The 22,205-nt window shown below is 46.2% G+C and overlaps 2 protein-coding genes across 2 annotated transcripts in view; both read right to left on the bottom strand.

Moving 5' to 3' along the window:
• Window positions 1-29: 29 nt before the first annotated feature.
• Window positions 30-15,593, bottom strand: LOC101610660 (phosphatidylinositol 5-phosphate 4-kinase type-2 gamma). The gene is made up of 10 exons (XM_045153283.1): window positions 15,402-15,593; window positions 12,482-12,579; window positions 10,876-10,972; window positions 10,359-10,502; window positions 2,715-2,861; window positions 2,502-2,540; window positions 1,869-1,982; window positions 928-1,195; window positions 691-794; window positions 30-308 (listed from the first exon to the last, which is right to left on the bottom strand). Exons 1-10 carry the CDS (start codon window positions 15,573-15,575, stop codon window positions 228-230), a joined length of 1,266 nt encoding a protein of 421 aa, XP_045009218.1. The 5' UTR covers window positions 15,576-15,593; the 3' UTR covers window positions 30-227.
• Window positions 15,594-15,758: 165 nt separating this feature from the next.
• LOC123461541 (phosphatidylinositol 5-phosphate 4-kinase type-2 gamma-like) overlaps window positions 15,759-22,205 on the bottom strand; it is an 18,600-nt gene continuing 12,153 nt past the window's right edge. The window contains exon 5 of the mRNA XM_045152237.1: window positions 15,759-15,909. Within this exon, the coding sequence (XP_045008172.1) occupies window positions 15,759-15,909 (151 nt within the window). The remainder of the gene's footprint in view (window positions 15,910-22,205) is intronic.

Raw genomic sequence — 22,205 nt, 5'->3', positions numbered from 1 at the left:
GGCGGCAGGGAGAGGGCAGAAAAATGGGCAAGAGGAGAAAAGACAGTATATTTCTGGGGGCCAGGAAAAGCCTATCCATCAAGATGAAGTTATTTGGATGGAGGAATCTACAGCCTAAATTAGGCAGAGGTGGAAGAAAAGTGGCCAAATATCCAGTTCCCCATAAGCCTCTCAGAACCCTACCACCTTGAACATAAAGCAGCAATCACCACGGAGTCAGGCAGGCTCTAGGCAAAGATGTTGGTAATAAAATCCAGGAATCGCTTAGCATACTGCTCGGGATGGACAGTAGAGATCTCTGCCCCTGCCTGTGAGAGAAAGCAAGGAACAATGTGTCACGGGTTCCACCACCTTCCCCACTCTCCACGCTTCATTCATCCCACCTGCTTCCTCCCTCAACTACCCCATTGCTCTCACACAAAAAGGCTCTCTCAGGCTGGAGAGATGGCTTAGCAGTTAAGGTGTTTGCCTGCAAAGCCAAAGGATCCCCGTTCAATTCTCCAGGACCCACATAAGCCAGATGCACAGGGGGTGCATGCGTCTGGAGTTCGTTTGTAGTGGTAGAGGCCCTGGTGTGCCCGTTTTCTCCCCCCTCCCTCCCTTCCTCCCCCCCTATTTCTCAAAAAAAAAAAAAAAGGCTCTCTCTTCCGAGAGAATAGTCAAACCAGACAAAACTACTGGAGCTCTCACCCCATGCTTGACAGTTTTGGCTGCATGAGCTGCTTTCTTCTTAGCATCATACTGTGTCAAGATGTCAATGAGGCCCATGAAATACACCTCCTTTTGGGGGGCCCCTGGGGAGAGAGATCAACAATGAAGACACAGTTCCAATTCCCTTTCCTCAGGAACCAGCTCTCCATCCACCACCCTGGTCTCTGTCCTCCAAGGACACCCCACCGCCCTCAACATATCCAGGTTCTCTCTCACCCTCAGCACTCCGGATGGCATAGACATCGATGAAGGACTCAAACTCTCCAGGGCCCAGGGGCCGGTGGGAATGGATGTAGCCTCCAATACCCTCAGGGGAGGTGCCATAGGAGCCCACCAGAGCAGGAGGTCCAGTCAGGTTACAGTCCCCATCCCACTCTGACTCGTCCTCCCGCACGGACCCCTCGTCCTCTGGTTCAGAGCCCCGGATGATGTCGTGGATGCCCAGCAGAAGGCTGTAGTCCATTATCTTCAGCCGCACTAGAAACTGAGACCCACTGAAAAATCAGATACCTCAGGTCTCCCACCCCACTCCAAGTTTCCACCCTTGCACTTCCAGCCTTGAACTTCTGGGGCCCTTCTAACAAAAGGAGTATAAGAATTGAGGTTGAGCCAGGTGTGGTGGCGCACGCCTTTAATCCCAAACTAGGGAGGCAGAGGTAGGAGGATCGCCATGAGTTCAAGGACACCCTACGACTACATAGTAAATTCCAGGTCAACCTAGGCTAGAGTGAGACCCTACCTCAAAAAAAAAAAAAAAAAAAAAAAAAAAAGAATTGAGATTGGTTGGCGTATACCACTGCCCTTGACTGCCTAAGTCTTATAATCTGAGATCACCCTTTCACCCTTGTACTCACTGTAGACCCTCCCCACCAAAGGTCTACAAGTTTTACTCCCAACCCCCGGACATGCAAAGGACCCAAAATATAAGGAGAAAAGACAGAACTCCTTTGCTCTGTGACTGAAAAACTACTAAAAAAAAAAGCCAGGTATGGTGGCACATGCCTTTAATCCCAGTACTCGGGAGGCAGAGGAGGGAGGATCACTGTCAGTTCAAGGCCACCCTGAGACTACATAGTGGATTCCAGGTCAACGTGAGGCCCTACCTCAAAAAAAAAAAAAAAAAAAAAAAAAGTACTTGTGAGAACCCCAATTATCACCTCTACATCTCGCTTCAGCTTCTCTAGAAATACTTTCTTCTCTTCTTCACCAATATACACTTTTTGGTTCTTGTTGAGGAAGTCCATATCTTTAAGGGTGGGCAATTCCTTAACCTAAAATTGGGAAAAAGATGTCTTGGGAATATATACCTTCTTCAAGCTCTCAGAGAACCCTGCCTCTAGCCAGGGCTCTATCTACCTCAGTGGCTTCAAGGAGAGAAAAGCCTAACAGTTGCTCTGTGTTCTGGCTCCATACTGATGCTTGTCCAAACTCACTCAGCTGTACCCCACATCCCATCTCACCATCCACCACTTTCTGCTTATCATTTTCAGTCAATACCCTTCATGATGAGTTTTCCTCCTCCTCCTTCAGCCAAAACTACCACTTGAATATAAGAGCCCACAATGAGGGGTAAAAGATCAGCAATTTGCTCTAAAAACCAGGCATCCTCACCTATCTCCAAACCTTCCACATAGAATAACCTAGCTAGTAACAAAGCAATTGCTCCTGCTACCCCTTCTAAGCCACCCCTGGATAAGTGATCCTCTGTCCATTACAAAGAATGGGCCCTTCATCCTAAGTCCTGTCATCCTCCCCCAACCTTCACCCCATCATCTAAAATTAAGTATCACCTTTTCCTTATCGCTGGCTTCCCGGGACACTAGGGAACCCTGTGGAGAGACCCAAAGACCAGGTCAGCAGAAGGGGCTAAAAAGAACAGCCAGAGCTCAGTCTTGAAGAGGAGTACTCAAATCCACAGTTCTCCTTTAACAGCAATACCCTCCCAGGCCTTGATGTGTTCTCAGGCCACCAGCAGCCTTCCCCTCAAGCTATCCAGGCCTTACCTTGAGGTCATACTTCCTGTGGACAGGAAGACGGTGGCTAAACATATTGCGCATCACAAGCATGTAGCTGTCTTCGTTTTCCACACTGACTCGGTACATGCCCAGGAACTGGGGCAGCAGCGTGTTGCCATGGCACTTCACAATGTACTAGGGTGGAAGGAATGGGAGGCTGAATAGGAGATACACAAACAACGCAGGGCAGGAATCCAAACAGTGCCATTTCAGAGTGGGACAGAAAACCTCAAATAGAAAGACTACAAAATCTAAAGTGGTGGCAGCTCCCTAAAAATGCCCCTGGTTATCCAGTTTCTGAAACTCTATCTCTATATAGTATTTCTTAAAGTACGAACTTTTATTTCACCTTTGTCACACATTTTGTTTTGATTGATTGTTGTGTTTTTGTGTTTTGTTCTGTTTTTGGAAGTAAGGTCTCACTCTAGCCCAGGCTGACTTGGAATTCATTCTGTAGTCCCAAACTGACCTCAAATGAAAGGCAATACTCCTACCTCTGCCTTCTGGATACTAGGATTAAAGGTGGGCACCACCATGTAATCCATGCTGGCCCTGAACTCCATATAGCAAAAGATGACCTTGAACTCCAGATTCTCCTCTCTACTTCCCATGTGCTGGGATTATAAAGAGTGAGACTTGATGACCAGCTACCTTGTCATTCTTCAAAATGAGGAAGGTAGGTATTGTTATCTTATCTTATTCTATTTATTTATTTTGGTTTTCTGAGGTAGAGTCAGGCTGACCTGGAATTCACTATGTAGTCTCAGGGTGGCCTCAAACTTATGGCAATCCTCCTACCTTGGCCTCCAAGTACTAGGATTAAAGGTGTGCACCACCATGCCCAGCTTTGTTATACTTATTTTAGGCTCTATAAGTAAGTGGTCAGAACCAGGATTAAATTTACATGTTTATCAATGCTCCTTGGTGTAACAGAGTCTTATAGTATAAATGCCTGAAAGATGGCCTACTATGAATTTGGATTCTTTTTTTTGGGGGGTGGGGCAGGGTTTCATGTAGCTCAGGCTGGCCTCAACCTCACAATTTGGATTTTTAGCCTGGCCTGGTGGTGCACACCTCTAATCCCAGGACTGGGGAAGCAGAGGTAGGAGGACTGCCTTGAGTTCCAGACTAGCCTGGGACTACAGAGTGAGTTCCAGGTCAGCCTGGTCTAGAGTAAGACTTTTCCCTGAAAATAAGTAAGTTAAGTGTTTGCGCGCGCGCGCGCACGTGTGTGTAAAATTTGTATAAGTAGGTGGGGTGGATGGGTACATCAGGGTCTCTTGTCACTGCAAATGAATTCCAGACATATGTGCCACTTCGTACATCTGGCTTTATGTGGGTACTGGGGAACTGAACTGACTGGCAGGCTTCGCAATAAAGCACCTTTAACCAATGCACTGTCTTCCCAGCCCCTCACAATTTGGATTTTAAGAAACAATTCATGGAGATGGCTTATGGTTAAGGTTCTTGCCTGCAAAGCCAAAGGACCAAGGTTCAATGCACCAGTACCCATGTAAGCTAGATGCACAAAGTAGCACATGCATCTGGAGTACATTTGCAGTGGCTAGAGGCCCTGGCACACCCATTCATTCCCTCTCTCTCTCTCCTTCTCTGCTTCTTTCCCTCTATTTCTCACAAATAAATTAATTTTAAAAATTAAGACTTTTTTTAAAAAAAGAGAAAGAACTCCTGGACTGGAGAGATGGCTCAGGGGTTAAAGGCACTTGCTTAACTCCCCAATAACCATATAAAGCCAGATGCACAAAGTAACACATACATCTGGACTTGTTTGAGACCCTGACATGTCCATTCATATTCATTCTCTCGCCCTCTCCTTCTCCACACTTGAAAATATATAAATAAAATACTTGAATTCCAGGTCAGCCTAGGCTAGAACAAGACCCTACCTCAAAAATAAAATAAACAATTCCTCAGTTGAGTATAATAGTACCTGTAATTCTAGGACCCGGGAGGCTGAGGCAGAAGGGTCACAGGTTCAAGGACAGCCTGAGACCCTATCTGGCATGCACCAGGCCTTCCCTCATTCTTTCTCTCTCTTTTTTTTTTTGGGGGGGGGGGTTTGAGGTAGGGTCTCACTCTAGCCCAGGCTGACCTGGAGTTCACCATGTAGCCTCAGGGTGGCCTCAAACTCATGGTGATCCTCCTACCTCTGCCTCTCAAGTGCTGGGATTAAAGACGTACGCCACCACACCCAGCATCTTTCTTATTTATTTATTTATTTATTTATTTGAGAGTGACAGACACACAGAGAAAGACAGATAGAGGGAGAGAGAGAATGGGCGCGCCAGGGCTTCCAGCCACTGCAAACGAACTCCAGATGCGTGCGCCCCCTTGTGCATCTCGCTAATGTGGGACCTGGGGAACCGAGCCTCGAACCGGGGTCCTTAGGCTTCACAGGCAAGCGCTTAACCGCTAAGCCATCTCTCCAGCCCAGCATCTTTCTTTTAATGGTGTGCACCACCATGCCTGACCACTTAAATTTTATTTTTTATTTTTATTTTTATTTTTATTTTTTTGAGGTGGGATATCACTCTAGCCCAGGCTGACCTGGAATTCATTATGGAGTCTCAAGGTAGCCTTAAACTCACAGCGATCCTCCTACTTCTGCCCCCAAGTGCTGGGACTAAAGGCGTGTGCCACCACACCCGGCTTAAATTTTATTTTTAAATTAATTTGTTTGTTTTGGGGGGGGGCAGATAAAGAGAGAGAATGGATGCACAAGGGCCTCTAGCCACCTCAAATGAACTCCAGAGGCATGCACCACCTTGTGCATCTGGCTTTACGTGGATACTGGAGAACTGAACCTGGGAAATTAGGCTTTGCAAGCGTCTTTAACCAATGAGAAATCTTGCCTGCCCTGGGTTTTATTTCTCAGACCACAAGAAACTAAATTAAAAAAAGTCTTGGGGCTGGAGAGATGGCTCAGCAGTTAAGGCACTTGCCTGCAAAGCAAAAGGACCCAGGTTCAAGTCCCTAGTACCCACATAAAGCTAGATGCACAAGGTGGCACATGCCATCTGGAGTCCATTTGCAATAGCAGGAGGCCTTGGAGCACCCATTCTGTAATTCTGTATCTCTCTCAAATAAAATAATTTAAAAAATTGTTTGTGGATTGATTTCCTTCAAAAAAATTCTTGCCAGATGTGGTGGTGTACACCTTTAATCCCAGCACTCAGGGGGCAGAGATAGGAGGATCACTGTGAGTTCAAAGACAGCCTGAAACTATATAATGAATTCCAGGTCAGCCTGGGATAGAGTGAGACCTTACCTTGAAAAAGAAAAACAACTCTTGGCTGCAGCACAGTTGGTACAGTGCTTGTCTAACTTACATGAAGCCCTGGGTTTGATCGCCAGCACTGCATCAAACCAGGAGTGGTAGTACACACCTGTAATCCCAGCACACAGGAGGCAGAGGCAGGAGGATTAAAGTTCAAGGTTGGGGCTGGAGAGATGGCTCAGCAGTTAAGGCACTTGCCTGCAATGCCTAAGGACCCAAGTTCGATTCTCCAGGTCCCACATAAGCCGGATGCACATGATGGCACATGTGTCTGGAGTTTATCTGCAGTGGTTAGAGGCCCTGGCATGCCTATTCTCTTTTTTTTTTTCTCTCTCTCTACTAAATAAATAAAAATAAATATTTTAAAGTTCAAGGTTGGGGGCTGGAGAGATGGCTTAGCAGTTAAGGCCTTTGCCTACAAAGCCAAAGGACCCTGGTTCAATTCCCCAGGACCCATGTAAGCCAGATGCACAGGGGATGCATGCGTCTGGAGTTTGTCTGCATTAGCTGGAGGCCCTGATGCTCCCATTCTCTCTTCCCCTCTTTCTCTCTCTCAAATAAATAAATAAAAATAAAGTTTAAAAATATATTTAAAAAAAAGTTCAAGGTTGGGTTGGAGAAATGGCTTAGTGGTTAAAGCACTTGCCTGCAAAGCCAAGGGACTCTGGTTCAATTCCCTAGGACACACGTAAGCCAGATCCACAAGTTGGCACATGCATCTGGAGTTGTCTGCAGTGGCTAGAAGCCCAAGTGCACCCATTCTCTCTTATAAGTAAATAAAAATATTAAAAAAAAAAAACAAATAAAAATAGACGTAGTGGCACACTCCTTTAATCCCAGCAGTTGGGAGGCAGAGGTAGGAGTATCATCTTGAGTTTGAGGCCACCCTGAGACTCCATAATGAATTCCAGGTCAGCCTGAGCTAGAGTAAAATCCTACCTCGAAAAACCAAAATAAATAAAAATAAATGCTCAAGGTCATCTTTGTCTACACACTGAGTCTGAGGCCAGCCTGGCTACACTTCAAAAAGCCCAAACACAATTTCTTTCAGTGTGTGTATAAGCATTCGTTCTCATTCTCTCTTCCTCTCCGTTCTCTTCAAAGCTAGCCTTCTCAAAAATGTAATCAATAATCCATTTCCTATCTCTCAATCACACCTCAAATCATTGAAGTCAGGTTTAAGCCCTCATTTCTCCTCTGAAATCTCTGCCAAGTTCCTTAGTTGTCAAACTCAATGGCATCCTACTTGCCATCTTATTTCAACGATGTACAACAGATCCTACCAATAACCAGCATCATCCCCGAATGCTCTTCACCCTCAGCCCCATTATTCTGTTCTTCTGACTCTCCTCCTATCTCTGAAATATTTTATGGAAGCTGGACATGGTGGCTCCCACCTTTAATTCCAGAATGCAGAAGGCTGAGGTATGAGAATCACTGAGGTCGAGAGTAGCCTGGAACTACAGAATGATTTTCAGGTCAGCCTGGGCTACAGTGAGACTCTGCCTCAAAACAACAACAAAGAAATCCTCTATGGAATGAACTAGGGCATTAATAATCAGAAGTGGCCAAAGAAAGGGTAGGACTCCTCACAACATGCTCCTCCAGACACAAAATGGCCTGGATATCCATGACCTCACAGTGCCTGACACTACCTACACAAGAACATCATAACAGGAGGAAAAGATGATGACATCAAAATAAAAGACTGATTGAAAGGGGGAGGGGATATGATGGAGAGTTGAGTTTCAAAGGGGAAAGTGGGGGGAGGGAGAGAATTACCATGGGATATTGTTTACAATTATGGAAGTTGTCAATAAAAATATAAATTTGGGGGGGGGGGAAGGAGGGTATTACCATGGGATATTTTTTATAATCATGGAAAATGTTAATAAAAATTTGAGAAAAAAAAGTGAAAAAAAATATAAATTTATAAAAAAGAAAAAAAAGCATAGCAAAACAAAATAATCAGAAGTGCCCATGTTAGTCTCCTTTATGAGTTCTTGGTTTCTCAAAGGTTTTCTTCAATCTTCTCATTTTTTTCAACATACCTCCTTTCAATAATCTTACCTGTACTCGTAACTGATTTTAAGTGGTAACAGTTCTGATGAGCACTTGCTGATATACAACTCCTAAATCTATACTTCCACTCTATTCCAACTTCTTGAATTCCATACTCATTTACCATATTCTAGCCTAATGCTTATCAGTATCAGGATGAACTAAGAAGTCTCAAACTCAGCATACTCAAATCGGAACTACCTTCCTCCAGAAACCTGTTTCTCTGTTTTCCAATTACTGACAAGTAGGTACCTAAAACTCTGGAGGATCCTCTGCCTTAACTCCCACCATCTTCCCACAGGCCTTCCTTTGCATGCCCACTGTCGTTGCTACTCCAGGCTCTCATCATTCTCATCCAGGCTATTAAAACTATTTCATGCCGGGCATGGTGGTGCATGCCTTTAATCCCAGCACTTAGGAGGCAGAGGTAGGAGGATTGCCATGAGTTCAAGGCCACCCTGAGATTCCATAGTGAATTTCAGGTCAGCCTGGGCTAGAGTGAGACCCTACCTCGAAAAACAAAACCAAAAACAAAACAAAACAAAACAAAAAAACCTATTTGGCACCTGTATTCTCAGTACCCACCCTCCACTGTGTTTCCCACATATCATCATTGGGCTGTTTTCTACAATATATTCTTTCATGGTACCAGGGACAGACCTAAAGCTTCACATATGCAGGGCAAGCACTTTAGCACCGAGCTATATTCCCAGCCCTTTATTTCTAAATAATGTGCATTTCACTCCTCTCCAAACAGCCTTTGAAATACCACTAGGAATAACTTCTGTGTGGCTTTTAAACCCCTTCACAATTCATATCAAGTCTCTTTTTATTCACAATCTCACGTGCCAGCCACACTGAATTTCTTGCATTTCCTAGTATCTAGCTCCCTTGTACTATTCCCTTTGCACACAACATTCTCTTGTACCCTGTCCAGTGGTTCATCTCCACTGATCACTCAATTCCTGAGCTGAGGATGCTGCTCCATGTTACAGCATGTACTTGGTATGTGAGAGGCCATGAGTTGGATCCCCAGTACCACCTCTTCCCCCACCACACACAGGAATGGAGGGGTGGAGATCAACTCCTACAAACTCCCTTCAAACCTCCCAAGTGTTCTTTCTTGCCCAGATAAGGTGAGGAGATCATCCATCTCTGTAACCCCAGAATATCCTATACCTACTGCTAACACTGCACACACTTGGTTGTGTGCCAATGTGGTTTACTACCTCTACCAGCACAATTTCACCTGTTTCTACTGCCTAATACAGTGCCTACTTATAAAAGCCTTTATTTTTTTTTTTTTTTTTTTTTTCCCCCGAGGTAGGGTCATGCTGTAGCTCAGGCTGACCTGGAAATCACTATGGAGTCTCAGGGTGGCCTCAACTCACAGCCAGCCTCCTACCACTGCCTCCCAAGTGCTGGGATTAAAGGTGTGGGCCACCACGCCTGGCATAAATCAAAACTCCTTTTACAGTCTTTCATTTATTCCTTGCCTACTGATTTTGGTTAAGACTTCATTTTGAAAACATTCAGGTGGAGTATTCATTAAATCATTAAAGCATTCCATAGCCCGGCATGGGGGCGCATGCCTTTAGGCAGAGGTAGGAGGATCACAGTGAGTTCGAGGCCACCCTGAGAGTACGTAGCAAATTCTAGGTCAGCCTGGGCTAGAGTGAAACCTTACCTGGAAAAAACAAACAAACAAACACCCCCCCACACACATTCCATAAACTCCACATACCAAGTTAACATGACCGGACAGCAACGTTTCCCTGGTCCCATTTAGGGTTGGGTGTGATTATGGATTCTCTCTTCCAATGTATCACAATTGTGTGTTTATCCTGATTTTCTCCTAAAACTGCACTTTTCCCCCATAGGATACCTAGTGTTAACACTACCTAATTCTGATAATAAGTTTTGTGACACACATTCTGATAATGTTTTGCACCTACAGTAGTTTTTAGATTCTAAGTATCAAGTAAGAAGGGATACATCAAATCCTCTTGTTAAACACAAGCATGTAAGTATAAGCCTTTTTTGCTGAAATTTCTAGTTTTCAAAATCACGATACCCAGTGCTTCTGGGGAGAAATACATGATCTGTAGGGAGGAAAAAGAATAGGCAACTCTTGGGCTGGAGAGATGGCTCAGCAGCTAAAGCACTTGCCTGCAAAACCTAATGACCCAAGTTCAATTACTAATTCCCACATAAAGCCAGTTATGTATGAGCGGGGAAGAGAAGGAAAGAACAGGGTGGGAGACAGGCCTGACCTGGTGGTAGTTGGAGAGGTTGCTATGCATGTCAGCAATGTCCTCACTGGATACTTCTTTGATGACCAGAGTCCGATCATAGGAGATAAGGAAGCGACCATCACTGCCTTCACTTTCACTTGGGGGGCTCCGGGTAAGGGACACCTGGAGATAAGAAAACAAGGTAGAAGCCTTTTCTCCTCCCCATTTTTATATAGAGATACAAGTTACAGGATAATGGCCAAGCAAATGCTTCTGGAAGTGGATGACACAGGGAAAGGTCGGCACAGGCTCCTAGTGTGGTGTCCACAGATGGATGGAATGAAACTGCACGCAAACTATTAATGTGTCTGCACTTTCCCCAGGACAGCTTGACTAGATTAGCTTCACTAGCTTTCATTAAACTCTGAAGATGAGCCAGTGACCACAAAAAAGATAAAAAGCCATTATCTGTTGAGGCTTCTGTTTCTCCCAACATGACTATCACACAGAGTTTCTGGTTGCAAAGGACTACCCTTACCCCATAACAGATTCTCACCAAGTAATCCTGATCATCAATGCCAAATCGATCACGGAGATTCCTGAAGACTTGGGGGCAGTATTCCTTGAACTTGAAATGACTAGGTAGATTTTCTCTGAAACACAATTTTTCAAGGTAAAAACAAAACAGGGGTTGGAGAGATGGCTCAGTGGTCAAAGGCTTGCAAACCCTGACAGCCCCAAGCCAGATGCACAAAGTGAAGCATGTGTCTTGAGTTCTTTTGCAGTGGCAAGAGGCTCTGAAGCACCCATAATCTTTCCCTCTCCTTGCAAATAAGTAAAAATATCATTGAAAAAAATAACATTATTTGATATTTATATGTAACCTCACAGTTTATAAAGCACCTCACACTATTACCTCATTTGATTCTCATAACACCCTATGAAGGGGCTGAAGAGATGGCTTAGCAGTAAGGCCTGCACTTCCTAAGGACCCAGGTCGATTCTCCAGTACCCATGTAAAGCTAGATGCACAAGGTGGCACATGCATCTGGAGTTCATTTGCAGTGGCTAGAGGCCCTGGCACGCTTGCTCTCTATCTCCATATAGCTTTCTCTCAAATGAATGACTAAATTTTTTTTTTTTTTTTTAATTTTAGTTGTTCGAGGTAGGGCCTCACTCTGGTCCAGGCTGACCTGGAATTAACTCTGTAGTCTCAGGGTGGCCTTGAACTCATGGTGATCCTCCTACCTCTGCCTCCTGAATGCTGGGATTAAAGGCATGCAGCACCACACCCGGCTAAAATATATTTTTGAAAACCCTATGAAGTACTTTAACTTTTTTTTTTTTTTTTTTAAGACAAGTCTAGCCTAAACTTGCTTTGTTGCTGAGGCATTTTCAACTCCTGATGCTTGTGCCTTAGCCTTTTGAGGGCTGGAATTATTACATGCATGAGCCACCATGCTGGCCCTGTGAAGTACTTTGGAAGGTATACTGTTCCCATCTTAATGTCTCAGGGTGACTAAGTGACCTACTTAAGTTCTCGTAGCTGGAAAATGGTCTAAGTAAAGCAAGGGCTTATTGTGCATCCAAACAGCAGCATTTCTTATCTCAATACATCAGACATTCTAAAATTGGCAATATTTAACACTGTTTTGAATGACACCTTCTGGTACTGGGGGGGGAGGTAGACCCTCTTTCTTTCAGGGACAACCTACCAAAAGCTAATGACAATGACATCTGAATGTGTTTACTTGTTGACCTGCCAGACTAGAGGAGAGACTGCTCTAGTACATATACAGGTACAGGTCACACTGGAAGCATCTTAAAGGTTTATGCATTACGAAGGATGTTAGATAACACAACTTACAAACCTACATCTTGACTCCTATATCTAAAATCTTCAATTCATTTAATCTTTTTTAAAAAGCATTTACAAAGGCCGGGTATGGTGGCGCATCCCTTTAATTCCAGGACTCAGGAAGCAGAGGTAGGAGGATCAACCGCCAGGAGTTCAAGGCCACCCTGAGACTACATAGCGAATTCCAGGTCAGCCTGAGCTAGAGTAAGAAGAACCTACCTCCAAAAACAAAAACACACAAACAAAAAAGTATTTGCTGTTTTCTTTCTAGGTTTCCATGCAAAAAGCAAGAGTTCCCACTTACCTATGGAAAAGGTGATTGTTGACCTTGATCTTGGAACTAGCTTTAAAATCATCTGGCAGCAGCATCACTGGGGGAGGCACCTGGCTGAGCTCATTGATCTGATGAGCCAAAATATGAAGAGGAAGGCAGTGAGGGCGGAGCTAATTGTGTACTGTGTCTGGGAAGGACCCAGGAAAGGGCATCTCAACCCTCCGTTCTAACAACACTGGCTGTGCATATGTTTTAAGTGAGAGGAGGTGTCTCACCCCTTCTGCTGCCCAAGAGCTGCTGTCCCCAACCGTCATGCAGCGCCTCACCCCCTCACCCCACAGATCTTCATGCTCACAACAATCACTTTATATTAGGCAAGGCCTGCAAGCAACTTAGGACTATTTTTAAAGCTGTTAGAAGTTCTAGCGGGGTGGGGGAACAATCTTCAAGACAGTTACACGCTTCGTTACAGGAAAAGGGGACTTTTTTGCTATTTTATTTATTTATTTGAGAGCGACAGACTGAAAGAGGCAGAGAGAGAGAGAGAGAGAGAGAAAGAGAGAGAGAGAATGGCGCGCCAGGGCCACCAGCCACTGCAAATGAACCCCAGAGGCATGCGCCCCTTGTGCATCTGGCTAATGTAGGTCCTGGGGAATCAAGCCTTGAACCACGGTCTTTAGGCTTCACAGGCAAGCGCTTAACCGCCTCCAGCCTGTAAAAGGGACATTTTTAAAGTGCGCAATTCGTGACACTGAGGGGGTCAGCAGCAGAATGAAATGCCCATGTACTAGAAAAGCATCTCCTTACAAAAAGGGCAGCCCTTCCAGATCACTGTGACCCAGTTCTCTCCATGGCAGCTGGCCACCTGCCTAGGTGTAAAGGGAAGGAAGAGCATCTGATCTCAAGGGAATGCACGCCATCACAGGAAGGGTCCTCAGGAAGTGCCTGTTCCCTAAAGTTAGACAACCCACACGAAGGATGCAAGCACCACATGCTCTATTGAGCCCCAGAATCTGCAGCCGCTAGTTGAAAGTACAAAGGGGACTCCCTATGGCAGGAATCCTGAGGAGATGTGCTTTCCCTGTGTGTTACTCCACCTTTCATCTGCCTCTAATAGCGTATGTGTCACTCAGCTTTAATCCCTGGTTAACGTGAAGTCCCTCCCCCAAGTTCTGAGTTCTTCAAGGACAAGGGCCCATTCTAGTGGCTGCATCTCTCAGATGCCTAGCTAGCACAATAGCTGGCACACAGTGGTCACAAAATATTTGATATCCGTATAAACAAATGCCTCGTCTGTCCCGACTCGATCATTTGACAAAGGTTATGGGCTGTAGTCTAACCTAAATCCCACACAGCGCAGTGCAGGGTGCAGCTCCTCCCATGCTCAGTAGAAAAGGAGGACAGAACATGTTCCTCCAGGACAAAAAAAAAAAAAAAAAAAGCCACTTGAGATTCCCAGCTTAAAATTCAGCTTCAGCTCTTCCTGCCCCCTCCTCACCACCTGCTAAACAGGCTGAATCATCACTAAGGCATATGTTCAGGGAATTTTCCACCCCACACATTTGAAGTAGCAGTATGAGGCTGAAGAGTTGGGTGTTGGAGCTAACGTATGTGTACTTCAAGAATGAGGTGGGTCTCAGCTGCAATCCCTTCAACCCTCACGGAAGGAAGACTCCCTTTCCACTGGGACAGTGAGTCACCTTCAAGGTGATATGCTGAGGCAGCCCCACCTTCATCAGAGCCTCAGACTGAATACTCACTAAAAAGATATTACTTCTTGGAAAGCCTCAAATACCAAAAAAAAAAAAAAAAAAAAAGAGCCAACTGACCGCCAGAGATCCTATAAAATAAAATTAATCAAATTAATGTGGTAAGGGCATCTGCCTACAAAGCATAACGACCCAGGTTTGATTCTCCAGTACCCACATAAAGCCACAAGCAAGTGGTGCATGCATGTGGGGTTGCATTTGCTGTGGCTGGATGCCCTCGTGCGCCCATTCTCTGTCTCGCTTCTTTCTCTCTCTGCTCACAAATATACTTTAAAAAAAAAGAATGTGATAAAAATCACACTCTTTCTCTCTTCTGCTTCTACAACCCTGCCATAACTATAACTCAGGAAAGTTAGTTACAAAAATATTCCCCGTCATCACTGCATCCCTCCCACTGGAGACCTAAAGAAGGTAGGCAACCGCTGTGCTTCATCCTCAGAAAAGGATGCCTACTGGATTCACCAGCCTCCTCTTGCCCGCCTGAGCACATCCTTCAGACTTCTAAAATTCACCAATACGCCACCCCTGGGATCACAGCTCGTGCGCCTTCTCTTTGGTCACAAATGACTCCCACTTACACCAAACACCATCACTCCAGTCGGCAACAGGATGCAGGTTAAGACTATGCACGTAAATCAAGCCCAGAGTGAGTGATATCCCCTGAGGCTCAGAGTTGCATAGCTGCTCTGAAAAGCTGTACCTCTGGAAGGGACAAGCAGGTTTAGAAGGTCCAAGACGCCTGGGGCTTCCCCCAAAGCCAAGGGTCCAAAGTCAAGGACTGGGGCTAGAAGAGCAATATGGCAATGGAGAGTGAACTACCTCTCGGGCATGCAGCTGCTTCCCGGCCCCTCTTACACACACGGTCTCACCCAGACCTCGCCGCCAACAGCTCCGCGGAGCCGCTCCCCTCCGGGTCCCTCCTAGAGGAGCCCGATTCGGGCCGGGGTGCGTCGCCCGGGGCTGAGGCTGGGCCGGGGAGGGTGTGAGCAGTCCCGGCGCAGGGGGGGCTGCATTCCAGGCGCAGGTGGAACTCTAGGGGACTGGAGTGGGACCGGACCTGAGGACGGGCTGGGGACACCCGGGGACTGGCGGGCTGGGACCACGGCCCCGCGCGGCGGGGGGCGGAGGCCGAGGGCCAGGGGCTGCGGGGCCCGGCCGGGACGGCGGGGGGGGGGTCTCACCGAGTGGGCGACGCCCCACAGGAACACGCCCACCAGCGGGTCGGCAGCCCGGAACACCTTCACCTTCTGCTGCACGAAATGTTTCTTCTTGGTTTTGGAGGCGAAGCCGAATGCCGGCCCGGGGCCCCCGGCGGCCGCGGGTGCGGCGGCCGGCGGGACGGAGGAGGACGCCATAGCCTCCCGCGCACCCGAGCGAGGGGAAGCGGGAGCCGACCCCGACGCGGGAGCCCGACCCGGAAGCGGTGCTCACCTGCGCGCGCGTCACGTGACCGGAGGCGGGCTCCCGGGCCGGCGGGCGGGGGCGGGGCGGAGTCTGGCCCCGCCCCCGGCGCCCCGCCCCCTCCGCGCGGGGCGGGCTCACCTGGCGCCCGGCTGCGGCGGCCCCGGATGCTCCCGGATGCTCGCCGCCCGGGTGTCCCCCGGCTCCGGACGGTCCGCGGGGCGGGGAGGTGCGGGCCTGGTTCGCGCCCACGTCCCGGCCCCCTCGCCTTCCGGCTCTGCCCAGTTCCTAAAGCATCAACTCGTGCCCAAAGCTAATGCCAAAGTATTTTCTTTTCTAAAAAACTATAATTAATTTAAAGCCGGGCGTGGTGCCGTAAACCTTTAATCCCAGAGGTAGGTGGGTTGTTGCGAGTTCGAGGCCACCCTGAGACTACACAGTGAATTCCGGGTCAGCCTGGGCAGAAATGAGACTACGTCAAAAGCAAAATATAGATATTTGAGAGAGAGCGCCCCAGGACCACCTTGTGCATCTGGCTTACGTGGGTTTTGGGAATCAAACCTGGGTCCTTAGGCTTCACAGGCAAGCGCCTCAACCACTAAGCCGTCTCTCCAGCTCCTCATTTCTCCTTTTTTTTTGAAACAAGGTCTCAATATGCAGCCCAGATTGGCTTCAAACTTGTGATCCCCCTGCCTCAGCCTCTCAAAAGCTTGGATTCCAGGCATGCCACCAGGGCCGGCTGAAGAAAGCGATTCTTTACAAAGTAGAGGTCCAAGAGGAATGCACATGGGAAATCCTAAATTCTTACTCATGGACCCAAGAGTCTTTAAATGTATTTGTTCATTCATTCATCCCTCCATTCAAGTATTTACTGAGCACTTACTGTACCCAGGACTGTCTTTTACAATGATTCTCCTCTGATTCAAGCAGAGGATAATTGCCACATAAGGCTTTCAGAGTCTAAAGGCACTGGCTAACCAATACTCCTGACAAAAGAATGGAAGTGTCTCTTTTCTATCTCTGCTTGCAGATATATATATTTTTTCTTTTCAAGGTAGGGTTTTCCTCTAAGCAGGCTGACCCGGAATTCACTGTGTAATCTCAGGGTGGCCTTTAACTCAAGACAATCCTCCTACCTCAGTATCCCAAGTGCTGGGATTAAAAGCGTGCACCACTATGCCCAGCCTAAATAATTTTTTTTTTTTTGAAGGGAATGTGCAGCTAGAGAAGGCAGCTTTGGAAGAGAATTGAGACTGCTGGGCATGGAAAGATGGTTCAGGGATAGGCTTCCCAGGCAAAGAACAGTGTTGGAAAATACAGAGACAATGGGCTGGAGAGATGACTTAGCGGTTAAGCGCTTGCCTGTGAAACCTAAGGACCCTAGTTTGAGGCTAGATTCCCCAGGACCCACGTTAGCCAGATACACAAGGGGGCACATGCATCTGGAATTCATTTGCAGACTGGAGGCCCTGTCGTGCTCATTCTCTCCCTTTCTCTCTCTCCGTCTCTCTCTCTCTCTCTACCTCTTTCTCTATCACTCTCAAATAAATAAATAAAAATAAACAAAAAATGTAAAAAAATTAATAAAAAGAAAATATAGAGACAAGAGCAAACTTCTTTTTCTGGGGCATGCAAATAGTAAAGTGGTGCTCAACCTTGAGAAGCAGTGGGAAGAAACAAGATTTGCATTGCTGGCAGAAAACACCCGACCAAGAGCAGCTTGTGGGAAAAAGGGTTTATTTTGCCTTACAGACTCAAGGGAAGCTCCATGATGAGCAGAGGGTAGACATCACCTCCTGCTGACATCAGGTGGACAACAGCAGCTGGAGAGTGTTCCAAACACTGACAAGAGGAAGCTGGCTACAACACCCAAAAGTCCACCCCCAACAATACACTGTCTCCAGGAGGCTCCAATTACCAAATTGCCACCAACTAGGGAGCTAGCATTCAGAACACCTAAGTTTGTTTGTTTATTTTGGTTTTCGAGGTAAGGTCTTACTCTAGCCCAGGCTGACCCGGAATTCACTATGTAGTTTCAGGGTGGCCTCGGACTCATGGCGATCCTCCTACCTCTGCCTCCTGAGGGGTGGGATTAAAGGCGTGTGCCACCTAAGTTTAAGGGGGACACCTGAATCGAACCACCACACCTAGTATGTGGAGGGACCTGGGTTTAACCCTCCCATACGTGTAGGTGTGTGTGTACACACACGTGTCATGTATCCAGAGGCATTTGGAAAAAGCGCAGTGGATGTGAAAAAGTAGGGTTTGAGAGAAAAGGTGGATATTGAGAGTGAGTTTCAGGCTCTGTCTAAAATGAAGAAAGTGGTGGTGACATGAAAGTAGGCTACGTTAGGGGAAATATGTCATTTTGAAACACACTTGAAGTACTTGTGGACAACTAGGCACAAAACCCTTAGTTTAGCAGAGTTGTGTAAGTTGAGTATAGAGACTTAAATATTGTTGTAGTTGTGACAGTTCCCAGAAAGAGCAAAGGCCCAAGGGCTCAACCTGGGGAAAGAGGAGCACTTACGATGCAGGATGTAGCTAGGCATGGTGGTGCACATCCCAGTACTTGGGAGGCTGAGGCAGGAGGATCTCAAGCTCAAGGTCAGTCTATGCTATAAGAGGAAAAGAGGGCTGGGGAATGTAACTCAGTTGGCAGAGTCTTTGCCTAGCATGAATCAATCCCCAGATTCAATCTCTAGCTCCCTATAAACTAGACATGGTGGTTCATGCGTGTAGTCCCAGCACGGGGGCAGGTGGTACAGGCAGAAGGAACAGAAGTTCAAAGTCATCCTTGGCTAAATAATGAGTTACATGCCAGCTTGAGTTACATGAGACCGTCTTAAAATAAAAACGGGGGGGGGGGCTGAGCCGGGCGTGGTGACACACACCTTTAATCCCAGCACTCAGGAGGCCAAGGTAGGAGGATCAGCTGAGTTGGAGGCCACCCTGAGACTACATAGTGAATTCCAGGTCAGCCTGAGCTAGAGTGAGACCCTACCTCAAAAAAACAAAACAAAACAAACAAACAACAAAAAAAAACCCTGGGGGGAGGTGGGCTGGAGAAATGGCTTAGTGATTAAGGCACTTAACCTACGAAGCCTAGGACCCACATTTGATTCCCCAGTACTTATGTAAGTCAGATGCACAAGGTGGCACATGCGTCTAGAGTTCATTCGCAGTGGCTGGAGGCCCTGGTGTGCCCATTCTCTCTTTCCCTCCCTTTGTTTCTTTCTGCCTCTCTAATCAATAAATAATTTTTTAAAAAATAAAAGGCCCGGCATGGTGACACACACCTTTAATCCCAGCACTCAAGAGGATCACTGTGAGTTTGAGGCCAGTCTGAGAATACAGAGTGAGTTCCAGGTCAGCCCAAGTTAGAGTGAGACCTTACCTCTGGGTGGGCATGGGGGAAATGAAGCCTATTAAGACCAGAAGGAGTGGCTGAGATCTAGGAGCCAGGAAAGCAGGGTCATGGAAGAACAGGGAGTAAAGTTTCAAGAAAGAAGAAGTGGAGAATATGGAGAGATAAGCAAGACAGTAACTGAAAAAATACATGGTTTATTTAGTAACAGGTAACCTTTGGAAAAAGTGGCTTGAGTAGAACAAAATCCAGATCTAGATGGGCTGAGGAATAATGGGAGGTGAGGGGTGTGGCTAGAAGGCAGACGTCTATAACCCCATCACTTAGGGAGCAGAGGCAGAATTATAAAATTTAAGCCAGCCTTGAGCCACACATGGATACCCTCTCAAAAGATGGGGAGGCTGGAGAGATTGCTTAGCAGTTAAAGACAGGCACTTGCTTGCAAAGCCTGAAGGCCTGGATTCAATTCCCTAGTACCCATGTAAAGCCAGATACACAAAGCAATTTATGTAACTGGAATTTGTAAGAAGCCCTTATGTGCCCATTTTTCTCTGTCTCAGTCTCTCTGATTGCAAATAAGTAAATGAAAAGAAGAGAGGAAAGAAAAGGAAAAGAAGAATGTGGATGAGAAATTTGGTTTGTTTCTGGATTTTAATTTTTTTTTTTAATTTATTTTCAAGCAGAGAGAGAGAGAGCAAGTGAATGGGCACGCCAGGGTCTCTAGCCACTGCAAACGAACTCTAGACGCATGTGCCCCTTGTATATCTGGCTCACGTACTCCTGGGGAATCGAACCTGGGTCCTTTAGCTTTGCAGGCAAATGCCTTAACTGTTAAGTCATTTCTCCAGCCCTGTTTCTGGATATTTGGCTGCTAGAAAACAAGTCCAGGGAAAGGGGAGTCACTACTTGTCAGAGAGTAGAAGGAAAGGGAGTGGTAGAGATGGCTCAGCAGTCAAAAGCACTTACTTACAAAGTCTTATGGCCTGGGTTCAATTCCCTAGTATCCACATAAACCAAGTGCACAAAGTGGTGCATGTGTCTGGAGTTTGTTTGCAATGGCAGGAGGCCCTGAATTCCCCGTATTTGTTTTCTTTCTTTCTCTTTCTTTCTACCACCTATCTATCATCTATCTATCTTCCCTTGCAAATAAAATATAAAAAAGAAAAACATTAAAAAGAAAGTGTTTGGCTGGGCGTGGTGGTGCACGCCTTTAATCCCAGCACTCGGGAGGCAGAGGTAGGAGGATTGCCATGAGTTCGAGGCCACCCTGAGAATACAGAGTGAATTCCAGGTCAGCCTGGGTTAGAGTGAGACCCTACCTCAAAAAAGCAAAAAAAAAAAAAAAAAAAAAAAAAGAAAAGAAAGTGTTTGGAGACTTTATGATCCATGTGCTAGGGCTTGTTGCATTATTTGTAAAATAAATACCTAGTTTATATCAGGGTTTTTCTTTCTTTCTTTTCTTTTTTTTTTTTTTTTTTGGCTAGCAATACCCAGACACCAATGCAAAGTATAATCTTGACTATCTCCTCCAAGGAGGTAAAGTACTTAGAACACTTTGAGACGCTGTGATGTAAAATAGCTTGTGTTCTGTTTCTGAAGCTGTCTTGCTCTGTGTTAAAGCTACTCATTGTTTTCAATAAATATATTTCTTTAGAAAAAAAAAAAGGCCAGGCATGGTGGTGCACATGGGAGGCAGAGGTAGAAGGATCACTGTGAGTTTGAAGCCACCCTGAGACGACATAATGAATTCCAGATCAGCCTGGGCTAGAGCAAGACCCTACCTCAACAACAACAACAACAAAAAAGTAAGGGCTGGAAAGATTGCTCAGCAGATAAAGGCACTTGCTTGCAAGGACTGATGGCCTGTGTTCAATCTCAGTGCCCACAAATGGCCAGATGCACAAAATGGCACATGTATCTGGAGTTCATTTGCACTGCCCATTCCCTCTCCCTCTCTCTCTCTCTCTCTCTCTCTCTCTCTCTCTGCTTGCAAATAAGTAATAAATAAAAATTTTTTTTCGATTTTTTTTTTCGAGGTAGGGTCTCACTCTGGCCCAGGGGACCTGGAATTAACTATGTAGTCTCAGGGTGGTCTTGAACTCATAGCGATCCTCCTACCTCTGCCTCCCAAGTACTGGGATTAAAGGTGTGCGCCACCACACCCGGCCCTTTTTTCAATTTTTTTAGGTAGGGTCTCACTCTATCCAGACTAGTCTGGAATTCACTATGTAGTCTCAGGCTAGCCCCAAACTCACAGTGATCCTCCTACCTTAGACTTCTGAGTGCTGGGATTAGAGGTGTGCACCACCAAGCCCAGCTTAAAGAAAAATATTTTTTAAAAAAGAAAGTAAGGACTAAACAGATGGCTTAGTGGTTAAGGTGCTTGCTTGCAAAGGTTCAATTCCCCAGGACCCACTTAAGCCAGATGCACAAGGTGGCACAAGCATCTGGAGTTCGTTTGCAGTAGCTGGATGCCCTGGTGTGCCCACTCTTTCTCTCTCTCTGACTCCTTCACTTTTAAATAAATAAAAATGAAATACTTTAAACAAATAGAAAGTAAACCAGGCATGGTGGTGCATGCCTTTAATTCCAGCACTCGGGAGGCAGAGGTAAGAGGATCACATTGAGTTCAAGGCCAGCCTGAGACCACATAGTGAATTCCAGGTCAGCCTGGGCTAGAGGAAGACCCTATCTGGAGTGGATAGAAAGAAAGTAGAAGGGAAGGATACCTACTGTTGTTTAACTTTTCCTGGAAAGACAGGAACAAAGGCCTATTCACTCCAGAAAGAGAACCAACAGACCAAAAAAATAATTCCACCCTAAACCCACATGTGCTTACTGGGTTAGTTCAAGGAGCATGGATAAAGGTCACTTGCAGGAGTATGGGTGACTCAGAGGCAGCTGCATCAACAAAAGACCCGTTGAGCATGAGTGATAATTCATGAAGGCAGCATCCCTGGAGCTCCCTGATCAACTTGCAGGCAGCTCTAAAGAAGACTCTCCTCTCTCCTCCACCAGCTGTTTACTGCTTCTTTAACCTTGAACAGGGGTGTTGTGAATCTTATATAACTTCCTACTATTCCTGGCCCTTTTTAAAGAATATTTTTGTTTATTTGAGGGCGAGCAAGAGAGAGAGAGAGAGAGAGAGAAGAGAGAGAACATGGGCACACCAGGGTCTCCGGCCACTGCAAACAAATTCCAGATGCATGCGCCACTT

Source organism: Jaculus jaculus, chromosome 6, assembly GCF_020740685.1.
Source record: "Jaculus jaculus isolate mJacJac1 chromosome 6, mJacJac1.mat.Y.cur, whole genome shotgun sequence".
Lineage (NCBI taxonomy): Eukaryota > Metazoa > Chordata > Mammalia > Rodentia > Dipodidae > Jaculus > Jaculus jaculus.
Note: the sequence above shows the minus strand (reverse complement) of the source record. Positions and strands in the feature narration are given on the sequence as shown.